The 24345-nt window shown below is 44.7% G+C and overlaps 2 protein-coding genes across 7 annotated transcripts in view; one reads left to right on the top strand and one right to left on the bottom strand.

The window, feature by feature from the left end:
* The first annotated feature begins 8097 nt into the window (after positions 1–8097).
* The window catches only part of LOC104601464 (Tetratricopeptide repeat (TPR)-like superfamily protein), a 49402-nt gene continuing 33154 nt past the window's right edge, over positions 8098–24345 (top strand). For 5 of the 6 annotated variants that reach the window (XM_088898352.1, XM_010264804.3, XM_010264803.3 and 2 more), the window contains exon 1: positions 8099–10731. In XM_088898352.1, the coding sequence (XP_088754478.1) occupies positions 8314–10701 (2388 nt within the window). In that variant the 5' untranslated portion in view covers positions 8099–8313 and the 3' untranslated portion in view covers positions 10702–10731. Of the gene's footprint in view, positions 10732–24345 lie in introns of all 6 variants that reach the window. The other variant, XM_010264806.3, reaches the window with a different exon arrangement.
* Positions 13899–14429, bottom strand: LOC148802308 (uncharacterized). The gene has a single exon (XM_088897865.1). The coding sequence runs from the start codon at positions 14427–14429 to the stop codon at positions 13899–13901; it is 531 nt and encodes a 176-aa protein (XP_088753991.1).

Raw genomic sequence — 24345 nt, 5'->3', positions numbered from 1 at the left:
TCAGCGACGAGGAGGTCAGGCCGTTAGGGAAAGTCACTGTGTCAGTGGAGGTTGGTACTTGGCCCAGTGTGGTAAGGCTCAATCACGAGTTCCTGGTGGTTGCAACCCCCTCTCCATACAACGCGATAGTGGGCTGACCCATCACCAACGTCCTGCGAGTAGTAGTCTCCACCTACCACCTAGCGATGAAGTTCCCTACAGGATTCGGAGTCGGAGTGGCGCAGGGCGATCAGCTCGAATCCCGCAAATGCTACGTAGCCGCCCTCAAAGGAAAGGCCAAGGTAGCTGACGACCTCGAGCTGGGACGACCCGCAGAGCAGTTCACAGAGCGGGCCACACCTACTGAAGAGTCCATCCCCGTCCCGACCTCGATAGACGATCCAGCGCGGGTACTTCAGACCGGCGCTTCTGTTGAGGAGCCCCTACGGTCTCAACTGGTAAGCATCTTACTAAAAAATTTAGATGTTTTTGCATGGTTGGCGGCAGAAATGCCCGGCATCGACCCCAACATTATCACTCACAAACTTAACATTGATCCTTCAGTTAGGCCCGTTAGACAAAAGAAGCGCAACGTAGCCCCAGAACGATGGAGGGCAGTCGACGAGGAGGTCGGGAAACTCCTTGCAGCCGATTTTATCAGGGAAGTCCATTACCCGAGCTGGGTAACCAACCCCGTTCTGGTGAAAAAGGCAAACAGTAAGTGGCGCATGTGTGTCGACTACATCGACATGAATTGGGCTTGCCCAAAAGACTTTTTCCCACTTCCCAGGATCGATCGCCTAGTGGACACGACCTCGGAGCACGAGTTGCTGAGCTTCTTGGACGCCTATTCGGGCTATAACCATATAAAAATGGACCCAGCAGACGAGGAGAAGACCGCCTTCATAACCGAATTTGGCTTGTACTGCTACAAGGTCATGCCCTTCGGGCTGAAGAACGCTGGGGCTACTTTTCAAAGACTTGTAAATAAGCTGTTTGAGCCACTTGTTGGCACAAAAGTAGAGTGTTATGTAGACGACATTGTCGTTAAAACCCAATTTTCACATGAATTAGTACATGATTTACACTCGGTCTTTGAAATCTTCCGTAGATTTAATATGAAGTTAAATCCGAATAAGTGCATCTTCAGTGTCACATCGACTAAATTCCTAGGGTTCATCGTCAACTAGCAAGGCATTGAGGCCGATCCGGACAAAATCGAGGCCATCCTAGAAATGAGACCACCTCGAAAGTTAAAAGAGGTCCAGAAGCTGAACGGTCGGTTGGCCGCCCTAAGTCGCTTTTTGTCCAAGTCCGCAGATCGCTGTCTGCCTTTCTTTAAAGACATAAAAGGCAAAGGCTTTGAATGGGCTGAAGAGTGCCAGTTCGCGTTTGACGAGCTCAAAAGGCACCTCGCCAGCATCCCAGTCTTGACCCGGCCCGAAGTGGGTGATGTTTTAGAGCTATACCTCTCGGCGAGTGACGAGGTGGTCAGCTCGGTACTCATAAGAAAAGTAGATCGGGTCCAACGACCCGTCTATTATGTTAGTAAAATGTTGCAGGGAGTAGAGACGAGGTACCCAGAGATAAAAAAGTTAGCCTATGCGTTGGTTATAACAGCTTGAAAGCTCCGCCCATACTTCCAAGCTCACACCATCGTTGTCCTTACCAATAAACCTCTGAGGCAAGTTTTACTCAAGCCCGAGGTCTCGGAAAGGTTGACAAAGTGGGCCATCGAGCTCAGCGAGTACGAGCTCTAGTACAAACTGCGAACCGCTATCAAGGCCCAAGCCCTGGCAGATTTCGTCGCATAATGCATCTTTAGCTCCGAAGTCCCCAGGTCGGTCGAACACGAGACCCCCAGTACGGGAGAGCTCGGAGTTCCTGGACCGATTGAACTCGAGCATCGTGAAGTAGCAACCAGCACGGCATCTCTCCTAGTTAGGCCAAGCCCGAACTGGAATAATGAACCCTTGATCCTTCACGTAAATGGCTCATCAAATCGGTAGGGCAGCGGAGCTGGGATCGTTCTGTATGGACCAAGCGGTGTGAAATTGGAGTACGCGTTGTGCTTTAAGTTTGTGGCATCCAACAACGAAGCAGAATACGAGGCGCTGCTAGCCGGGCTGGGCCTTGCATAGGGGATGAAAGCCAAGCACATCGTCGTCTGCAGTGACTCCCAGCTCGTGGTGAATCAATTCCTGGGTGAGTACGAAGCTCGCGAACCAACTATGGTAGCATACTTTGCCAAAGTGAGAGAGACTCTGCTCAGCTTCCGGTCACACTTTATCCGGCAAATCCCGAGATCAGAGAACGCTGAGGCTGATGCCGTGTCACGGTTAGCCAGCACGGGATACAACAACATGAGGACTGTGTATATAGAAAACTTACCTCAGCCTAGCATTCTCAGGGGGGCAGAGGAGGTCGCTCCCATCGTTCAAGCAGAGCCGAGCTGGATTGATCCACTCACGAGCTTTCTGCTACACGGGGCCCTCCCCGCAGACTGTAATGCCGCCAGGAGGGTAGAGCGCCAGGAAGCCAAATACATCATGATAGACGGACGGCTGTACCGAAGGTTCTACACGCTCCCCTACCTGCATTGCCTGCGACCCTTGGAAGTTGAACTCGTCCTCCACGACACTCATGAAGGCCTGTGCGGTGGACACTTGAGGGGCAAGGCCCTCGCTCCGAAAGCACTACGACAGGGGTACTACTGGCCAACCATGAAGGCAGATGCGACCGAGCTTGTCAAAAAATGCGACAAGTGCCAGAAAAACGCTAACATCCACCACCGCCCTGCCGCCGACCTGAAATTCCTCACTAGCCCATGGCCATTTGCACACTGGGGGATTGACCTACTCGGGCCATTCCCGCCAGCAACAGGGCAAAGAAGGTTCCAAGTGGTGGCAGTGGACTATTTCACAAAGTGGGTCGAAGCCGAACCTCTCACGACAATCACAGCTCGGAACGTGCAGAACTTCTTTTGGAAGAACATAGTGTATCGTTTTGGGTTCCCTCGGGTACTGATCTTCGATAATGGTAAGCAGTTCGAAGACATCAAGTTCCAAAACTGGTGCCGAGACATGGGAATTTAGAAGAACTTTACCTCTGTGGTGCACCCTTAGGCGAATGGCCAAACGAAAGTTACGAACAGGGCTATCCTTTGAAGACTGAAAGCGCGCCTGGGCCGAGCTAAGGGACTGTGGACAGACGAGCTGCCTAGTGTACTTTGGGCCTACCGTACCACGGAAAGGACTGCCACGGGAGAAACTCCCTTTAACCTTACATACGGCACTGAAGCAGTCATCCCAGCTGAGATTGAAGTCCCCTTGCTGAGATTAGAAGCATATGAAGGCAGAGCAAACGAGGATGAGCTACGTACCAACCTCGACCTGCTAGACAAAGTACGGGACCTCGCGTACATCAAGACCGCGACTTATCAACAAAGGATAGCTCGGTACTATAACACCAATGTCAAAAAGCGAACTCTCCGCGTTGGCGACCTGGTTCTCCGCAAGGTTATGACACCTGAGTCCGGCGTTGGCAAGCTCGGTTCGAACTGGGAAGGGCCCTACCGAGTAAAGCGAGTACTCGGGGAAGGAACAGATGAACTCGAAACCCTAGAAGGGAAACAAGTACCTTGGGCGTGGAATATCGTCAACCTAAGACTATATTACCCGTGAACCACCGAACTGAGTGAACCACGAGTCACTCCCTTCTAGCCTTAGGGCCAATCTGTCGAACTAGCGACAACCTCGGCAACACGAGGTCCAGTCACCCCCTCAGCAGGGGCAGACTCCAGGAAAACAGTTTGGAGTGACCACGAGTTACCCCCTCCAGCCTAAGGGTCAACGCGCTAGGTTAACCGAAGACCACAGCACTATGCATGACTCTACCGCCTCGCCAGCATAGGCTTAGCATGCCAAAGACCAAAGGTGTCTCGAGAACAAACTTTCTGACTCCTAGCCTACCTCGGTATACGTTACTAGAGGTAAACACCAACACAAATAGCCAAGCAGGCAGGTCGGGCACGCGCCTTACTATGCCTACCTCGGCGTACGTTGCTAAAACCTGATGATCACCCCTACTAAGTGCAGGAAGACAGTTCGGGGTGACAGCGGTAAAGGGTCGCTCACCTCAGGGACTGAATTTACTAACTCAACAGCTCGGATAAGGCAAACACTCTGGCAGAAGTGAATCACACAAGCGCTTAACAGAATATGCATATATACTCTCATTGCATAAGTGTAAATTTCATTATAGAATCCCAAGTACGAAGAAACAAGAAAAGAAAATACAAGTAGCACACAACTATTTGGAAGGCTTATCAGCCTTACTCGGGGCCTCTTCGGGGGCCTCCTCGGGGGTGTCAACCAAGTCGGTGGTATCGGCCTCCTCATTGCCGCCCTCATCGTCAGAGTCTGAGTCATCCGCGGCCTGACGGGCCATGTCATCTGTAATGTTATAGGTGGTGAAGGCACTTATGTCAAGGTCAGGGTATGTGCGCCTTATCCACCACTTGCCGAGCTTAAACCCCCTACGGTAGGGCTGCGACATAATGTTGTCAAACCTAGACGACTTGACATAGTCGATGACGGCCTGGACCTTCGCCTCCCCGAGAGCTCCGTCGAAGATCTCGGTCTTCTCCTTGATGTTGGCTTTGAGGTACTCCACCTCGTGCTCCAAGGCCCCCTTGGCTTCCTTAAGCCCCTGCACCTCGAGCTGCGAATCCCTCTGGCCGTTCACCTTGGCCTTCAGCCTATCCCTCTCACGACCCAACTCGCCCTTCTCTAACAGCAGGGCTTCGATAAAGCTCTTTTGGGCGGTAGCATCACTCTCCAACTGGTGAATCTTGCCCTGAGCTGCCCTCAGCTCAGTGTGAGCCGCGCGAGATGACTCCTCAGCAGCCAAAGCACGCCTCAAGTGTTTGTCGGACTGAAAGGTCAGCGCGTGCACAACAGTGTTCACCTGGCAGAAGGAGGTTGGTCGGTACTAAAGAAAGAAGAAAGAAAGAAAGGAGAGAGAGAGGTGACTCTTAGGGAGTGAACTCACAACCATGGTGTGGGTTGCAGCGTGGGCCCCGAGCTGACCAGGGGAGAGTTCGACCCAATCTACAACCTCCGCAGTGATAACATCCCTCTTACTTCTTTCAAGACTAATATCGGGATTCATGATGCTCTCTTCCTCCTCCTGAGTCCCCAAGCTGGATGCCGCCGTATCTGCAGCACGATGAGCCGATCCTTCAGAAACCTCGGCAGTAGCCCTAGCAGGATTTGGGACTTCAGCGGCAGCCCCGGCTGGCTCAGCGATCGACTCTGCCACCATGTCAGGCCCCCGAGTTGGTAAATCCCCCTCCAAGTCTATCACTGGAGGGGCATCAGGGAGATCGGGCCCCGAAGAGGGGACCTACGGAAGATCAGGTTCGGGGGTAGGGGTCCTTGGGGATTCCGCGCGTGCCCTCTTGGCAGTCCGTTTCTTCCTCTTCCTCATTTGACGGAGGAGCCTCGGACTGGTAATCCTCTCTTCCTCCATGGTACCTGCAATAGAGCTCGACGTCAGTAAGCCCGAAGACACTAGGCTGATTAAGCAAAACACTAAAGTAGAAATTGACCTACCCGGGCTCAAACCGGCCTGAATGAGCTTCACTTCAACAATGTAGTCCCTGTGATCGAACCCGGCCTGAGCCCATGAATGAAAGGTTTCCCACGTCTTCCGGTTAAGAGCAATGCTGGGAGCTTGAGTGGCCACCCTCCAGTTGGTAAGGAAAGGCCACTCCGTGCTGCTCCGGACTACAAAGTAGTCCCGTTTCCAGACCGGGATCTTGCTTGAGAACTTATGCAGTATTTTGAAACCCGGGCGAGGGGACAGATAGTAGGTCTGCCCATGCTCGGGGGGAGCGCCAAAGGCACTATATTTTATTAACTAGATGGAACAAAGGATATCTGCGTCTAAAGGGAAGTTACGTTCGGAACAGAGGGAGATGGTCCCGACCAAGTTCCGAATAGAGTTGGGGTGGAGTTGGTCCAGCGTGATGCTAAAGCGCCTCAACACCTCGGGAATAAGATGGTGGAGAGGGAGACGAAGCCCGCCAACATGTTGTTCCCTAAAGATCACGATCTCATCTGGACCGTGCTCCCAAGGGAAGTTGCCGGTGGGAAGACTGTACGAATACTCCTGTGGTAGGTTGAACTGTCGGATGAGGTCCTGAAGCCTCTCCAGCGTCATAACAGATGGACCAAACTGGTCCGGCGCCCGACCTCGATGAGAGGTAGACGCCAGTTTACCCGAGGTCACCCGAGTCTCGTGGGAAGGCCGGGCAACGGCAGGGTCACCCTGACCCGAGGTACCCACCTCGGGTTCGTCTAAAAGACTGTCCCCGCTAGACATGGAAGGGAATGAACTGGAAGAACAGGAGAAAAGGAAGCTCGGGGACTCACCAGAAAAAAGACGCAACTGAACTAGAAGACCCGAGCTGAAGACTCCAAACGCGAGCTCAAGGCAGACGAAAGATACTTAGTGGCAAAAGAAAATGACCAGGCCCCCCCGTTATTTATAGCCGTTGGGCCCGGGCACTGACGACCACGATTGAAGCGATCTAACGGTTCTCAAGAAAACCGGCTGTAAGACTCGATGCGAATTTTTTTGCATCTGCGAAGTCCAGATCGCGTGACGTTTGCGCGTATGTTGTACGCAACCCAGGTTTTTTCCTTCTGAACGAACCGGGCACCAGACCGGTCTAGCCAAGTGAGTTGCCCGACAGGGTGGCATGAGTACCGAGCCAAATCCACCCGTCTCTAAAAAGCATGGTACGTCAGTCAAGTCCGTACTTAGCGATAGTACTCCGTAGCAACAACCTGCGCCTGCCACACCTGCCCTGGCAGTAACGGCTAGGGCATTGGCGGTTATGCCAAGTACGACCGAGCTCCGACATAAAAGAACCCCAACTCTCACGAAGTAAAGGTATTGAAGCTTAAGCACTTTGAGCACTCTTACTCTCTATTCTCTTCGAGATTTTCTCCAGTTCTAACTTAGCCATCAGAGTGTTCCCATCGGGATAACTCCCTGGGAATCCTTCACTTTCTCCTTCCTCTCAGGTGCCGTTCGTTCCAGTCAGAAGCCACGTCACAGCCAGATAGGAGTGCCAGATTGCGGAGCATCAATAATGTTTGGGGTGTACTTGAATTTACCCAACCAATTGAATCTCAATTTAAATTTAGACGAATAGATAGCATTTGGAAAATTGCAATCCCAAATCCTAATAACGTTAATTTAAAGTCCATTTGAATTTAGAAATCTTTACATCAATAAAATTTTAACGTTAATTGATAAAAAATTAAAATTCATAAACAAATATTTCACCTAGAAATATTGCTTGGTCTGACTTAAACATACCCAAATCAATTGATTATAATTTGAATTTAGACAAATAAATACCTTTTGTATTTTGCAATCTTAAATCCTAATTATATTAACTTAAAATCTATTTAAATTTAATAATTATCATGTCAATAAAACTTTAAAATTAACTAGTAGAAATTTAAATTTTATAAACAAACAATTCACCTAAAAGTATTGCTTGGATTGTACTTGAACCTAACGACATGCCCTAAATTTGCAAATTGATCAATTATGAATGTCATAGGCCATAAGGCTCCTGGCTTGTACTTGATTAATTTCTCTGAATATATTATATATTATAAATTATTTTTCGTAGGAATATTATAAATTATTTTATTCTATATATTATATCATACCACATATTTTATTTTTTTATATATAACCGAGTATTAGGAATATGTATCTGCGTCAAATAAAACCGGGTATTAGATATCGAATACCCTAAAGTCAAAACCCCTATGGCTCAATTTGGAAGGAGTATAAGAACAAATAGGCACAGTACAAAATCTTGTATTTTGTATGTATTTATATATTTGTATTTATGGCTCAATTTGAAGAACTACAAATACAAATATTTACTATGCAAATGCATATAAAATGATACAAAATACAAGTCTTTATACTCTACAAATTTGCATTTGTACTCCTTCCAAACATGGCCTATAAGTGTTTTACTCTAAAATCCGTCCCAAACCGAGATTTTGATAAATGGGCCTCTTAAGGTTGGGACGGGTCGGATACCCGAAAATCACATCGTCTGTACCCGTTGATGATACTTGGTATCGCTAGCAGTAGCACTAGGTCAAAGCTCTCTGTGCTCTGCTCACTGCTTCTCTAATCTCTAATCACTATTGATAATCGATGTACTAGGTCAATCCTGACTCAGTTCTATCCGCTGTGACTCGGCTTTTTGCACGATGCAAAGCTATATCTGCAATGCGCCATGGAATAACATTGTCTTCTGCTCTCCTCAGAACTTCATCCCGAATCGAAAACCTCCTCCTTGTGGCATCCGTCTCCAAAACCCTCACCGAGTCCGGCACTCGGAACCTCGATGGCGATTCCATCCCACTCTGCGAATCTCTCGTCCTCCAAGTCCTCCGAAGAAGCTCTCTCGATCTCTTTAAGAGGATCGATTTTTTTAGGTGGGCTTCTCGCAGGCCTGGCTACAAACACTCTTTCCGCGTCTATTCTCAGATCTTTCAGGCAGTCTGTCAAACTGGGCACCTCGACGAGCTCCGTCCTCTTTTGTCTTTGATGAAGGAGGATGGTGTGGTTGTTGATTCTGCGACTTTCAAGCTCTTGCTTGATGCTTTTATCCGATCATATAGGTTTGATTCGGCTATTGAAATATTGGATCTCATGGAAGAACAAGGAACTGGCTTGAATCCCCGCATTTATAACTCTGTTATTGTTGCGCTGCTTAGAAAAAACCAGTTGGATCTTGCTCTTTCTATGTTTTACAAGCTTATTGAAGCTCTGAGTGGCGACAATGGCATCGCTCTTGATGCACTCGCCTGTAACGAATTGCTAGTTGCTCTGAGGAAAGCAGACAGGAAGGCGGAATTCAAAAGGACTTTTGAGAAATTGAGATCTAAGGGGTTTGGTTTGGATGCATGGGGCTATAATATTTGTATTCATGCATTCGGGTGCTGGGGTGATTTGGCTACTTCTCTTAAACTTTTCAAAGAGATGAAACAAAAGATTTCGAAGTCAGGTTTCTCTGGCCCGGACTTGTGCACTTATAACAGCTTAATACATGTGCTCTGCTCAGTTGGGAAAGTGAAAGACGCATTAATTGTTTGGGAGGAGTTGAAAGGGTCTGGTCATGAGCCTGACGCTTTCACTTATCGGATTCTCATCCAAGGTTGTTGCAAATCATATAGAATGGACGATGCAACAAGAATTTTCAGTGACATGCAGCACAGTGGATTCCATCCTGATACTGTTGTTTATAATTCTCTTCTCGATGGTTTGCTCAAAGCAAGGAAAGTGTCAGAAGCCTGCCACTTGTTTGAAAAAATGGTTCAGGATGGGGTAAAGGCTTCATGTTGGTCTTACAATATTCTGATTGACGGGCTATTTAAAAATGGAAGGGCTTTGGCTGCTTACACTCTTTTCTCTGACTTGAAAAAGAAGGGCCCACTTGTGGATGGTGTCACTTACAGCATCGTTGTGCTGCATCTCTGTAGGGAGGGTCATCTTGATGATGCATTACAGTTAGTGGAGGAAATGGAAGCCAGAGGCTTTGTTGTGGATCTGGTTACAATAACGTCAGTCTTGATTGGTCTTCATAAACAAGGGAGGTGGGATTGGGCAGAGAGGCTCATGAAACACGTAAGGGATGTTACACTAGTGCCAAATGTTATCAAATGGAGGTATAATATGGAGGCTTCAATGAGAGACCCACAGAACAGACAAAAGGATTTCACGCCAATGTTTCCATCTGAAGGCAGTATTAGTGAGATCATGAGTTTCATAGCTTCATTATCCAAGGATGCAGATATTGATTCACAAATTGATTCTGAAAATGGGAGATCACAAAGTGAAGATGAAACTTCTTCTAGCATTGATCACTGGTCATCATCTCCTTACGTAGATCAACTTGCCAATGAAGTAAAGTCTACCAACTACTCTCGGTTATTTTCAATGTCTAAGGGAAGACGGGTGCAAGGGAAAAGCAATGATTCATTTGATATTGATATGATCAATACATACCTGTCAGTTTTTTTGGCCAAGGGGAAGTTGAGCTTTGCCTGCAAGTTGTTTGAGATCTTCACTGAAATGGGTGTTAATCCTATCAGTTACACTTATAATTCCATTATGTGTTCCTTTGTGAAAAAGGGCTATTTTAGTGAGGCATGGGGTGTGCTCCATGAAATGGGCAAGAAGCTTTGCCCTGCTGATATTGCAACATATAATGTGATAATCCAAGGCTTGGGAAAGATGGGAAGAGCAGATCTTGCCAGTATTGTTCTTAATCAATTGATGGGCCATGGTGGTTATCTTGACATTGTTATGTACAACACATTGATTCATGCACTGGGGAAGGGTGGTCACATTGATGAAGCTAACAGGTTATTTGAGCAGATGATGAAAAGTGGGGTTAATCCAGACATTGTCACTTTCAATACACTCATTGAGATTCATGTCAAGGCAGGTCAACTGAAAGAAGCATACAAATTTTTGAAAATGATGCTGGATGCTGGATGCTCCCCTAACCATGTCACTGACACAACTTTGGATTTCTTGGAGAAGGAGATTGAGAAACTGAGATACCAAAAGGCATCGATCAAACCCAACAATAAGGAAGATGCTATTTGAAGAACAAACTTCAGGGTTTATGGATTACAAGTGAGTGGTTTTCTTCTTTTTGAAATTCGGGTTTTGCTGAATCAAATTTAAAAGTGTAATCCCATTCAATCCTATTGGGAGGTTTGCTAAAATAAATCCATCAAAACAGGTGATTGCAGAATGAGTGAATAGAGTATGCTGTGTGTTTAGGGTTCTGAACATTAAAATGATGGGAGAGGATTGTTCTTGATTATGTTTCATGTTAGAGCCATTAGAAATTTTAGAGAAGAAATGATGGGGTCTAACTAGAAATTCAGAACTTTGCCTTGAGGCCCTTAACTTTTTGTTTTATTGGGGGGAGGTTGGTGAAATTTTCATTTTTCTAAGTTGGTGTGTATCATGTGTCTGAAACTCCTCTTCATGCTTGGATCGTTCAGACTTTATGGAGCATTTCTTGTTTGTTGAGATTTATTAATCAGCAGAGGAGAATAGTACAATGTCCCAAGGAGAGGCACGAGATGCAACCTCTCCTTGTTAGTTAAGTACAGCTTCTACTATATTATAACAACTTACAAAATAGCACAAAAAAGGACCTCCCTGGATACCCCCTGTTTAGCCAGAGAATCAGCCATAGTATTAGCTGACCTACTTACCCATTTTACCTCAAATCTCATGTTCCTAGTTAACCACTTTACTCTTTTGATGAGTTCTTTGTGGCCCCAAATGGTAGCATCCGGGTTAAGCAGCCCATTTCTTGTTTGTTGAAACTTGTCATGGGAAGATTAGGACAAGCATGAATCTCTGTTGAAGTGGGCCACTTGAATTAGATTCTAATGGGTGTATTACCAAGAAAAAAAGGAATTAGATTTCAATGGGTGCAGTCTTAGCATTCAGTGGATACTCATTTGAGTTACATATCAGAGGAGGGAAGGACTTGTTCACCTTGCATTCTTACTAGGGTAGCCTCTATGTCTGGCATAGGGCATGATAATCGGTGGTAGAAGTACCAATTGTTAACCTGGAGATGCTTGCATTGAAATGATCCACCTCCTTATGCTTGTTCTGATTTTTTTTATCTACTTGATGCTTCTCTGGTAGGGATGTTTCTCAACATAAATCCATCAGAACAAGTGGTTGCGGAATGGGTAAATAGTGTATGCTGTGCGCTTAAGGCTGTGAGCATTGAAATGATGGGGGAGATTTGTTCTTGTTTATGTTTCATAGTAGATGCATTAAAAGTTTTAGATGGGGAATGATGGGCGCTACCTAGAAATCCAGAATATTGCATTAACATTTTGTTTTGTTGGTGGGAGGTTGGTGAATTGGTCATTTTTTTCTAAATTGGTGTGGATTGTGGTGTCTGAAATTCCTCTTCATGCTTGGAGCTTTCAGACTCTGTGGGTCATTTCTTGTTTGTTGATAAGAGATACTTGTCATTGGAACATTGGGCCAAGTATGAATCCTGGTTGAAGTGGGTCACTTGAATTAGCTTTCCAATGGGTGCAGTCTTAACATTCACTGGAGATTCATTTCAGTTGCATATCATGATGGGAAGGACGGACTTGTTCACCTTTGCAGTCTAGCAGCAGGCTTTGGTTTCAGCACAGTGGTAGGTAAAAGATGATGAGATGGTATATCTCAAGGGCATTAAAGGACATGTATCTCAAAAGGTTTGGTACATAGCTAGTAATTCATGGGATATGAAGTTAAAGAGACATAAATCCTTGTTTTGTAATATGGTATTGGATTGGGATATGGACTGTTCTTCTAAGGTGAATGGTACTATGGTAGCTCTTTTGTTAAAGAAGGGTGTAGTTGTGGTGACTTGGCTGAAAGGGCCTGTAATCAAATTAAATTCTGATGTGAATTACCAAAGAAAAGAAGATGACGAAGAAGAGAATAGATGAGAAAAGAGAGAAAAGGGGTCCAATATTAGATCTATTTATATGTTAGCAAATAAAAGTCAATACAATGAAAATGCCGCTGCTACCTATATAAAAAAGAAAAGAAACAATAACACCAATATGTAACAACAATAAGTAACATAAAAACATAAGGAGGGACCACACACTAATCTATTGTATCTCTACACTCTCCCTCAAGTTGGGAATTTGGTCATTCCAACCAAGACTTTTGTGGATGTATAGCATGTTCCCTTAGAAAGATATTCCCTCTCTCCCCTGAATCTAAGCGGAATATTCCCAAAGTTGTGTTAAATTGATTCTTCACCATGGCTAGAAAAAGTTTGAACATGGAGGAAACTTTTGATTTTTGTCTAAGGAAGTGTATCCAAGTATAGCGGCTACAATCATCAACAAAAATCACAAAATATTTATAACCCAAGTGTGAAGTAATAGGAGATGAGCAAACATCACTATGTATCAACTTGAAAGGAACATCATAATGTGCAATGGAAGTAGGAAACAACAAAATATGAATTTCACTCAAACTACAAAAAATACATGATTTATTAAAATGAGCAAAAGAAGTAGCTTTAGAAGACAAACATCCAGAACAAAACAAAAGTTCAAGTTTATTAGCAAAAGGGTGGCCAAAACATTTATGCTATAAATGCCACTCATTATTTCTACAAACAAGTTCTGAACTTGGATGCAAGTAGTAGAGAGTATGCAAGATGAGTCGGGTGATGCAAGTGTCTTCTTAGACTTTAACATGAACACCCATCCAAATCTACGCCCCTTTCCCTTCACTATCCTAGTGCATTTGTCCTAAATAAGACATCCATCACGAGAAAAAGAAACAACGTTTCCATCCTCAACAAGTTGCCCAACTGAAATTAAATTAGTAGTAAGTTTAGGGACTAGAAGTATGTTATGGGCCCGGGCGTAGGATCTACGCCCCTCCCTTTGCGTGCAGACCCTATCGTGGCGACTAAGGGTGATTTGTCCAAGAGATCACCCTAACTCTCCTCAATTCTTTTCTTGACTAAAAACTGAATGCCATTATTCTCAATTCGCAACTCCTTAAATAGGAGATTACAAGAGGTGAGAGACCCCCTGTAGGAGGACTCCTTGTAGGATTCGACTACTTACAAATAAGGCTAGGATAAATCAAACTCTAAGATCAATCAAACTCCTACTTCTAATAGATAAACATACTCCAACTATTCTTCTAATAGATAAAGTAAGATAAGAGAGACTACTAAGGATAAGATAAGATAAGCTGGTGGAGCTGATAAGATAAACTGCCGCCATGTGGGCCCCTCCTTACTGCTGCTGCTGCCGGCGGCGGTACGTCCTCCCCACGAATGCATCCACAACATTACACCCCTTCTGGGCAACGGGCTTGTCCCCAAGCTCGAGATCTGGATAGGCGTCTTGAAGAACAGTCCAGGGGATCCAGGTGGCCTCAGCTGATGGTAGGTCGTCCCATTCCACTAGGACTTCGAGAGTACCTCGATTGACACGGGATCGAACAAGAGCCCAAGGCTGGAGAATGGGTCTGCCGTCCCTTAAAGGTGGTAGGGGAGGTACCTTATCAGGAGGAGTACCTGTAAATGGCTTGAGCAAGGATACATGGAAGGTATCATGTAGTTTGCTGTGCTCTGGTAGCTCGAGTTGATATGCAACTTTCCCGATCCGCCGTAAAACCTTGAAGGGCCCGTAAAATTTGGGAGCCAGCTTAGGGGAAGATCTGCTTTTGAGAGAGTGTTGCCGATAGGGTTGGAGTTTCAACCACACGAACTGTCCGGGATCGAAAGTTAATTCTCGGTGGCGCTGATTGTAGGCATTCTTCATGCGTGTCTGAGCCTGCTGTAAGCGGAGAGAGACTTCGGCTAGGAGGGTATCGCGATCTTGTAGACCACGATCGATTTCTTCCAACCGTGTTGAACCGGGTTCGTAGGACAATAGGCGGAGGGGGGGTCCCAACCATAGACGACCCAGAATGGAGTCATGCCAAGAGAAGAGTGATAGGCCGTGTTGTAACAGTATTCGGCCCATGGAAGGCAATCCACCCAACGCCGTGGCTGGTCACCCACAAAACAACGGAGGTACATCTCTATGGTATGGTTTACCACCTCTGTTTGCCCGTCTGTCTGCAGGTGGTAGGCGGAGGAAAAGGCTAGGGTTGTTCTCTACAACCGAAATAGCTCCTTCCAGAAGGTGCTAGTAAAAACCGGGTCCTTGTCACTGACGATGGATTCGGGTAGCCCATGCAAACGGAAAATATGTGTGAAGAAGACGTGGGCAACCGAAACCACGCTATATGGGTGGGACAAGGGAATGAAATGAGCATACTTGGAAAAGCGATCCACCACCACGAATAAGACCGATTTCCCGCCTACCTTGGGTAGGCCCTCAATGAAGTCCATGGAGATATCAACCCAGATCTGTGTTGGAAGTGAAAGAGGATGGAGAAGGCCCGCCGGGTGTAAGTTTTCCCATTTTTGTTGTTGGCACATAGAACAATTTTGGATGAAGTCCCGAATCGAAGCCCTCATACCATGCCAATGGAAATCGGTGTGGACGCGGTGCAATGTCTTCTGAACACCTTCATGTGTGGAGTTATGAATGCTGGAGATAACGACGGGGATTAAGGAGCAGTCGACTGGGAGATATACCCGTCCCTTGTATAGTACTAGCCCGTCGTGAATGGACCAGTTCGGGTTGGTCGTTCCGGACTTATTTTCTGAACAAGGTCCCTCCATTCCGGTGATTGGGGCAGCATGCTTCTAATGCTTTCCAATAGGGTGATGCGGGGCCGAGAGATTGCACAAAGGAGCATAGCATCTTCGTCTCGCCTGGACAGGGCATCTGCGACCCGATTTAAGGTCCCTGCCTTGTAGTCTACCCGGAAATCAAACCCTAGTAGTTTGCTCGCCCAGTGCTGTTGGGGCGGAGTGGTAAGCCGCTGCTCCAGTAGATACTTGAGGCTGTAGTGATCTATCTTGACGATGAAGGGTCTCCCCCACAAGTATGGCCTCCAGTGTTGCATGGCCTTGGCTAGTCCAATCAACTCATGCTCGTAGGTCGGTAGCTTTAGATGCCGGTCAGCTAGTTTGCGGCTAAAGAAGGCTATGGGGTGTCCTTGTTGTTGTAGTACTACTCCAATACCTATACCGGAAGCATCGCATTCCACCGTAAATTCTTGGTCAAAGTTTGGTAACTGCAGCACGGGGGTGGAGGAGAGTGCATCCCTTAAGTTTGCGAAGGCGGCGTTAGTTGCCTCATCCCACTGGAACGCGATCTTCTTTAGCATCTTGGTTAATGGGGCAGCTAAGAGTCCATAATTTTGCACAAACTTGCGGTAATACCCGGTCAGTCCTAGGAACCCGCGGAGAGCTTTGGTGGACTGAGGTTTGGGCCAATCCTGAATTGCTTGGATTTTGGAGCCATCTACTGAGACACCTTGCCTGCTGATTACATGTCCCAGATAAAGGACCTGGTGTTCCCCGAAGGAACATTTGGGCCGCTTCAGGAAGAGTTTGTGTTGGCGCAGTAGTTCCAGAATAGTTCGTAGGTGACGAACGTGCTCAACCCATGATTTACTGTAAACCAGGATGTCGTCAAAGAACACTGGGACGAATCTGCGAAGGTGGGGCCGAAATACCTTGTTCATCAATGACTGGAATGTGGATGGGGCGTTGGTGAGACCGAACGACATGACTAGAAATTCGAAGTGACCATGATGCGTCCGGAAGGCTGTTTTTTCCACATCCTCGGGGGCCATCCGGACCTGAAAGTACCCTGATCTGAGATCTAGCTTCGAGAAGTACTGAGACCCGTGGAGTTCATCCAGTAGTTCGTCTACCACGGGAATCGGGAATTTGTCCTTGACGGTTCTGTGGTTGAGTTATCTGTAATCTACACAAAACCTCCAGGTGCTGTCTTGCTTTGGTACCAATAAAACCGGCGAAGAGAAGGGGGAGTGGCTGGGGCGGATGATCCCTTGTTTCAACATCTCCGCACATTGTTTCTTTATCTCGTCTTTTTGCAAATGCGGGTAGCGGTATGGCCGGACGACGACGGGTTTTGAACCTGGTATTAAAGGAATCCGATGGTCACACGATCGGGCAGGTGGGAGTCCCTTGGGTTCTTGAAATACGTCCGGGAAGTCGGTGAGAAGTCTCTCCATATCTGCGGCGTGCATGGTTTCGCCATGGAGTGTATGCACTTGCGGTCTTTTTGCCTTTACTTTGGTTCCCTGCTAGGTGACTTGTTTTCCATTCAGGTGGAATGACATGGTTAGGGCACTGAAGTCCCATAGGATAGGGCCTTGAGTAATGAGCCACTTAACTCCAAGCACCATATCAAACTCGTCCAGGGGCAGCACAAATAAATCAGCAGAGAAGGGTTCAGATTCGACCTGTATTTGGATGTTCCTACAGATTCCAGGGCTGTGAACTCTCTCTCCATTTGCGACGGCTACCTATTGTTGCGGCCTGCTTTCTACCGGTAGTATATAGGAGGAAAGGGTGTGGTGGGCTGGGTTTGGGAAGACTGAAGGAAAAGAATTGAGCTCTATTAGGGAAATGGCTTTGGTGATTTATAGACAAACTTTGGTATTAAGTGGTAGTGAGCATTTATGGGCTTTCAGAGAATGGTTGGGATGCTAGAATATCTCATAGGGTTTCCAATGCTTCTCCTTGGAAGGCTATCCACAAAATGTTTCCACACTTTTTGCCTCATACTACGTATGATACCAATTCGGGAAACAAAATCAGATTTTGGGAGGATCTATGACTAGGTGAAACTCCTTTAATGGAGTCTTTTCCCTTCTTGGTTGCTATTTCATCTTTCAAGGGTAAACCCATATGTGAGTTCTTGGTTCATTTCCCTTAGCTTGGAATTGGTTGGAATTTGGGCTTCCATAGGAATGTGGGGGATTTAGAGGTGGACCTTATGTCACAATTGCTTCTGTTATTGGATGGGGATATTATCGATAATAGTAGAGTGGATAGCTGATTATGGACGGTAATTCCTTTGGGAATTTCACCTGTGCTTCCTTTTTTAAAATGTTGGTTTGCTCTCCTTTACTTCCTATGTCTTTCCCTGTAAAGGAAGTGTGGTGTTGTCTAATCCCCCCTAGTGTGAGTGCTTCTTGTTGGGAGGCTTACCATGGTGCAATTGATACTCGTGACTTTTTACAGAGGAGACCTGGTTGGTGACTATCTCCACAAACTGGTGTGTCTTGTGTATATCAAATGGTGAATCTGCTCATCACTTACTCATTTTCTATCCTTTTGCTTGTTGTATTTGGGATTTTTTTTTTCCTTGTTTGGTTGCAGGTGGAACAGTCCATTCAGCTTGGATAAATTGTTTGATCCCTCGACTTTCAGCTAGCCAAGGAAGAGGGGAAGATTGCTTTGGAAGTGCACAAGAGCTGTAGTGATCTGGACATTGTGGGAAGAAAGAAACAAGAGAATTTTTGAGGAGAAAAAAAGAAGTAAACAGGCTCTGATTGAAATATAATGGTCTAGGTGACACACATTGGGTGAAGACAACAAACATGTTTCTTGACTTAACATTTTTTTTTTTTTATTTCTTTTCAAAGGGCTGCGCAACGGGGGGTAGCTCATCCCCCAACCCATAATCCCCCCAACCAGGTGCAGGCGGGATTTGATCCCAAGTTTCCACTACGGCCAGCTGGTGACCTAACCAACCAGATGATTGGCACCTTGTTTCTTGATTTCACATTTGATGATATTATTAGACAGTGTGACACAGTTGCTTCATCATCTTCAGCTAAGAAGAAACAAATGGTAATCTGGTAACCACCAATGGATTTCAAGTTGAATTTTGAATGGAGCTGTCTTGGTAATCCTGGTGCTGCTGGAATGGGAGGGGTGATAAAAAATAGTGAAGGAAAATTGGTGTTCTTGTATTATGGACCTATAGGACAAGGAGAGTCAACGGGTGCAGAACTAAAGCTGTTGGTTGAAAGAGATTCAAAGGTGATCATTAGATGGCTGAAAGATAATGATAAAATTCCATTGTATGTCAGAAATGAGGTTAAGACATTTAAAAGATTTATAAAAGACATGTAGGTGAATGTGCAATGGGTACCTAGATTAGCAAACAGCTTGCTGATTATTTTGCTAGGCAAGGGGTCAATAGAGGGAATTGTTTTTGGGCTCATCTGTTACTGTAAGAATATGGTACTGATATTGTCCTAACAGTTTGGGGTAGCTGAGGCTATTCATATTATTGTAATTTTTTTCCCGAATTAATAAAATATTTTTTTGTTGCTAATAAAAGAATTAAGTACAGAAGCTGAGTATAGAGCCATGAATCAAGCAACAAGAGAACTAGTGTGGCTTAAGAGCCTTTAAGAAATTGGAATTCTAGTAAAGACTCTTATGCACTTGCACTATGATAATCAAGCCCCCATTCATATTGCAACAAATCTAGTTCATGAGAGGACAAAACATATTAAGGTAGATTGCCGCTTTGATAGAGAGAAGATTCAAAGTGGTGATATTGACATACTATTTGTGAAGATGGGGGACCGGTTAGCTGATTTATGGACCAAGGCCCTATATCATCCTCATATTGATTTCATCACTAACAAGTTGGGTCTATATGATATATATACACCAACTTGAGGGAGAGTGTTAAAAGAGTATTATTTCAAGGTTTATTGGGCGGCAGGATAGATAAGTCATTTTATCTTATTTTATGGACACTCCTGTCCACTGTTTTTCATAAATAAGGGCATATTTGTAATTTGTCATTGTTTTTATTATTAATATAAAGCTAGGCCAACTGCTCAGAGTGGATTAAGATAGTCTAATCTATTGAGAATGGCTAGAGTCTAGACATGGGTGTTTTTGGTTTTTTTTCTTCTTTCTTATACTGTATTTGGGCACCCATATAGGGGCCTTCTTGTAATTATTATTTTCTCAAATTATAAAGTAATCTTTTGAGGGTGTAAACAGTGAACAATAAACACCTCTCGACACTTGCTCTCTTCTTCCTCTTCCTCTTCCTCTTCCTCTTCTTCTTTTCTCTTGAAACCTTAGTTTCTACAACTTGGTATCAGAGTGGGTAGAAGCATCTGGGAGTTGTTCTTTGCTGATCTCCTACCCAAAGGCGAATTGCTGACGTCAAACCACCGCCGGATGACGTCAGCAGTCCGTACAGGTGCTGGCGGCAGTCTATGAAACCAACACAGTTTGATTCGCCCTGATTTTAGAAAAATTTTGGTATGACTCTTGTCATCATATGAAGCTTCTATGATTTTTGGTGGATTTTTTAAGGAAAAAATTGCAGAAATTCCAGATCTGATGTCGATCCATGTACAACAGGTTTAATGATATTTTTTCTACTGTAAAACCTAGACCATTCAGGTTATTTTTCAATTTGGGATTGACGGGAAGTGGTCCCATAATTTTCTGAGCACTGTGTGATTTTTGGGAGATTTTTTTCTCCTATTTTGCTGCCAACCTAGTTTTTTCGGGCTTCCTTTAGTTTTTAACTGTGTGGTAAGTGTTGGAGGTCCTTTTTGGTTGGTAAAAAGGTGTCTTGTTAGAATATGGAATCCTCTAAGGATTTTCAGATGGTTTCCGACGTGTTCCCGAGAACTGCAGCTATTTCTAGTGGTATGATAACTACTGTTAAACTGGATGGAACTAATTTTTTAGAGTGGTCTCAGTCTGCTAAACTTACCATTACTGGGAGGGGGGGTAAACTAGGATTCATCACAGGAAGGGAAGTAAAGCCGAGTCCTGAAGACCCAAAATTTGCAAGGTGGGAACAGGACAACTCCCTTGTTATGTCATAGATGATTTGCTCAATGCAACCTCATATTACCCAAAATTACATGTTTCTTCCATCTGCCAAGGATATCTGGGATAGGGTGGTTGCTACTTATTTCCAAGTTAACAATACTGTTAGAGTGTATCAGATTCGGAGGGAAGCTTGCAGTATGCGTCAAGGGGAGAGATTTGTTTCTATGTATTTCTCTTCTCTATGTCTATCTGGAAGAAATGGATCACTTGAAATCTCTAGTTTAGAAGGACCCTGAAGATGGTGAGCAGTATCGGAAGTGCATAGAGGAGAATAAAGTCTTTGATTTTTTGGTAGGCTTAAACCCAGAGTTTGATTTCATCAGGCAACACATTCTTAGTGTAGGCGATGTCTCTCTTGCTACTGCTTACTCTCTTGTACAAGGGGAAGAAAGTTGAAGAACTGCCATGATACAATCCTCCACGAGTGATCATTCTGCCTTTATGTCATCACGACCCAAGCAAAATACTAGCAAACATCCCATTGTAGAGAAGTTCGAGGATGTTATTTGTGGGTACTGCAAGAAGCCAAGACACACTAAAGAAAAGTGCTAGAAGCTCAATCCACGTCTAAAGCCAAAGAAGTACAAAACCGGGAAGAAGGACAATGCTCACTTGGCTATAGTTGGTAATGATGCTCAGCCCTTGGATGTGCTTGACTCCTTTGATGTGATGGACAAACTCAGGAATATATTGTTGCAGCTAGAGAAGGGTGGTACATCCTTCTCATTTGGTTCTGGACTTAGTAATCTATCTAGTTCATATGCCAAGACAGGTACTGGACTTGCTTGTTCCACCTCCTTTAGCCCATGGATTGTAGACTCTGGGGCCAGTGCCCATATGACTGGTATGCCTTCAAATTTTACCTCATATAAGTTAACCCTGGGGAAGGGCAAGATTATTGTTGCTGATGGATCTCAGACCCCAAATATCAGGTCAGGGTGAAGTCAGAATCACTAATAACCTTTCTCTTGACTCTGTTCTACATGTGCCCTGGCTACAAAAAAAAATTATTGTCTGTTAGTTCTCTAACAAAATCCCACAATTGCTCAAGACCTTTTTTCCCAACCATTGTGTTTTTCAGGACCTAAGCACGGGGAAGACGATTGGAAGTGGGCATGAAGTGGATGGAGTCTACCTCCTGGATGGACCTTTAGAGTATGGATTGTCAAGCCAGACCGAGTCTTGTTCCAATGAGAAAATGAGTCTTTTGAAATTATGGCATTGTCGCTTTGGTCATGTCTGTCAATTCTGTCAAGTTTTTGTTTCCAAACTTGTTTGATTCTGTATCCAAATTGAATTTTGAATGTGAAGTTTGTCATTTATCCAAACAATGTAGAAACACATATTTTGCAAGCAGTAAAAGAAGTAATGCTGTTTTCCACTTGATCCATATTGATGTTTGGGGCCCATATGTTGTCCCTTGTAGAGGGCGGTTACAGATATTTCATTCTCTTCATTGATGACTGTAGTCGGTATACATGGCTTTATTTGATGAAAAGTAGAGATGAAGTTCCTATGATTATACAAAACTTAATGAACATGGTCGAGACACAATCTGAGAAAAGAGTTAAGATAATAAGATCTGGCAATGCCAAGGAATACTTTGAACATCATTTGCATAGAGATGAAGTTCCTATGATTATTCAAAACTTAATGAACATGGTCGAGACACAATTTGAGAAAAGAGTTAAGATAATAAGATCTGGCAATGCCAAGGAATACTTTGAACATCATTTGCATAGATTTCTTGAAGACAGGGGCATTATTCACCAAACTTCATGTAGTCATACTCTATAACAAAATAGAGTGGCTAAAAGAAATAATAGGCATGTGGTTGAAGTTGCTCGAGGCTTATTGTTCCAAACTCATGTTCCAATTCGTTTCTGTGGGTTGAGACAACTATATATCTCATTAACAAACTCCCATTAAGGGTCCTTAACCTTTGTTAGAATGCTCGAGTCAGGGGTATTTTGGTCATTCTGGATTATCTGCTTGAGAGTGAAAGGTCTATTGTATCTGAGTTTAAGTTATGTGTCCCATCTTCTATGAGGGACAAAATGGTCTTTCCCGTAACTCTATGTTTTTGAATAAATACAAGTGGGTTAGCTAGGGGAGTGTGATTTTGACTCTCTTCTAGTCTGGCCGAACCTTTCTTTCTTCTTCTTCTTCTTCTTCTTCTTTCTCTTTTCTTTCTTCTTCTCTACTTCAACCTAGAATCTGCTAGGGTTTACTAACATGGTATCAGAGCTGTAAGGTCGTATCCTCATTTCTTTCTTGCTGCTGTTCTCTTTCTGGGTTCGCCGCCAATTTTCACAGTCATCTTCTTCCTTTTCGACTGACCTGAGTGGAGGTTCGATAAGGGGCTGAAAAGGAGCTGTCGTTTTGTGGGCTTGGAGGTGAGGATGCCTCCGGTCGTTGCTGTGGTGGTCGTTGGAGTGGTATACTAAACCCTTTATTCAGTATCGAAGAGGGCTGAATGTGGACAGGTATGAACACTACTGTTGTTTGTCCAAGTAAGGGACTGTGAATGTTTCTTTTTGTTTCAAAAGTTGGTTGTGGTGGTGCTCAGTGTGACTGATATGCATCTCAGTCGTGTTCCTCTGCATTTCTCTTCGTATGTATGTTGAAAGAAGAGTTGTCGACTGCTGAAGTTCACAATAGCAGTAGATTGGTGGTGGTTGTGTCGTGGTGATTGGTGTATCTATGTTTCAAAATATTTAAAAGTGATCTCCAATACCTTGTGTGTAATCAGTTCTGCAGTGTGCAGCCCAAGTGTTTGATGTGAGGACTGAGCGATTTCAGTCTTAGTGTGTTGATGGTGAATGGTTCTACAGTGTGCAGCCCAGGTGTTTGATGTGAAGACTGAGTGATTTCAGCCTTAGTGTGTGGTGTGTAATGTGTATTTAAAGAAGCTGGAGTTGGTGGTGTTATAAGTGAGATAAGTCTTGTGAAAGAGTGTGAGGTTGTGTTGTATATTTGAAGGTGAAATAATTAAGATGGCTTCATTTGAAAATGGGAATGATAACAAAACAGGTGTCATGCTTTCTCCAGATTATCTAAGTGTTCAAATGACATCCATCAAGTTGAATGGTGAGAATTATGTACCATGGGCAAAATCTGTGGAGGTGTTCTTGAAGGCCAAGAGGAAGGTAAAACATGTAAGAGAGGAGAAACCTCCTTCCGATTCCCCTGGGTTCAGTGACTGGGAACAAGTAGATGCACAGATAATGACATGGCTCTGGAACAGCATGGAACCAAAGATTAGTGTGAACTTCATGTTCCTAGATACAGCTAAGGAAATCTGGGATCATGCTAAGAAGTTGTACTCTAGACAAGACAATACAACTAGGGTGTATCAGTTGTACCAAGAGTATTTCAATTTGAAGCAAGGGAGTCAAAGCTTAGAAGAGTACTATGCAAGTTTGAGGAACATTCGTAATGAGCTTAATGTGTATCATCCTCTAGCATCAGATTTCAGATCCAACAACAGCAACGTGAGCAACTTGATGTGACAAGGTTTTTTGTGGGGTTGAAGGCTGAGTATGAGCCTGTCAGAGCACAAATATTGGGAGGATCTGCTCTTCCCTCACTTGAAGAAGTTTTTGCTCGTCTTAAGAGGACATCCATTGAGTCGGTAGAACATTCTTCTCTCTCTGACAGATCTGGTTTGGTAGTGACTAAAGGGGGTGGTCGTGGAAATAGAAGTGGGGGTGTCAGGAGTGGACTCCCAAGCAACCGTGGTGGTCACATGTTTAGCAGGGCTAGTGGTCGGACTGGAGGCCGAGACTCAGGGGGAGGTCGGGGAAGAGGAAGGAGTAATACTCAGAGAAAGTGTACACATTGTGGTTTAGAGGGGCACACAGTTAATTTCTGCTACGATTTGCGTGGTGCACCCAACACTTGGGCTAACCATGCTAGGACTA

The sequence above is a fragment of the Nelumbo nucifera genome, chromosome 2 (assembly GCF_055504915.1).
Source record: "Nelumbo nucifera cultivar China Antique chromosome 2, China Antique-T2T, whole genome shotgun sequence".
In the NCBI taxonomy this organism is placed as follows: Eukaryota; Viridiplantae; Streptophyta; class Magnoliopsida; order Proteales; family Nelumbonaceae; genus Nelumbo; species Nelumbo nucifera.
The sequence above is the reverse complement of the archived record's forward strand: the minus strand, read 5'-3'. Positions and strand labels throughout refer to the sequence as shown.

Bases quoted from the DNA above. Each gene is read 5' to 3' on its own strand.
- LOC148802308 (XM_088897865.1), bottom strand. From the start codon at position 14,429: ATGAAGAATGCCTACAATCAGCGCCACCGAGAATTAACTTTCGATCCC.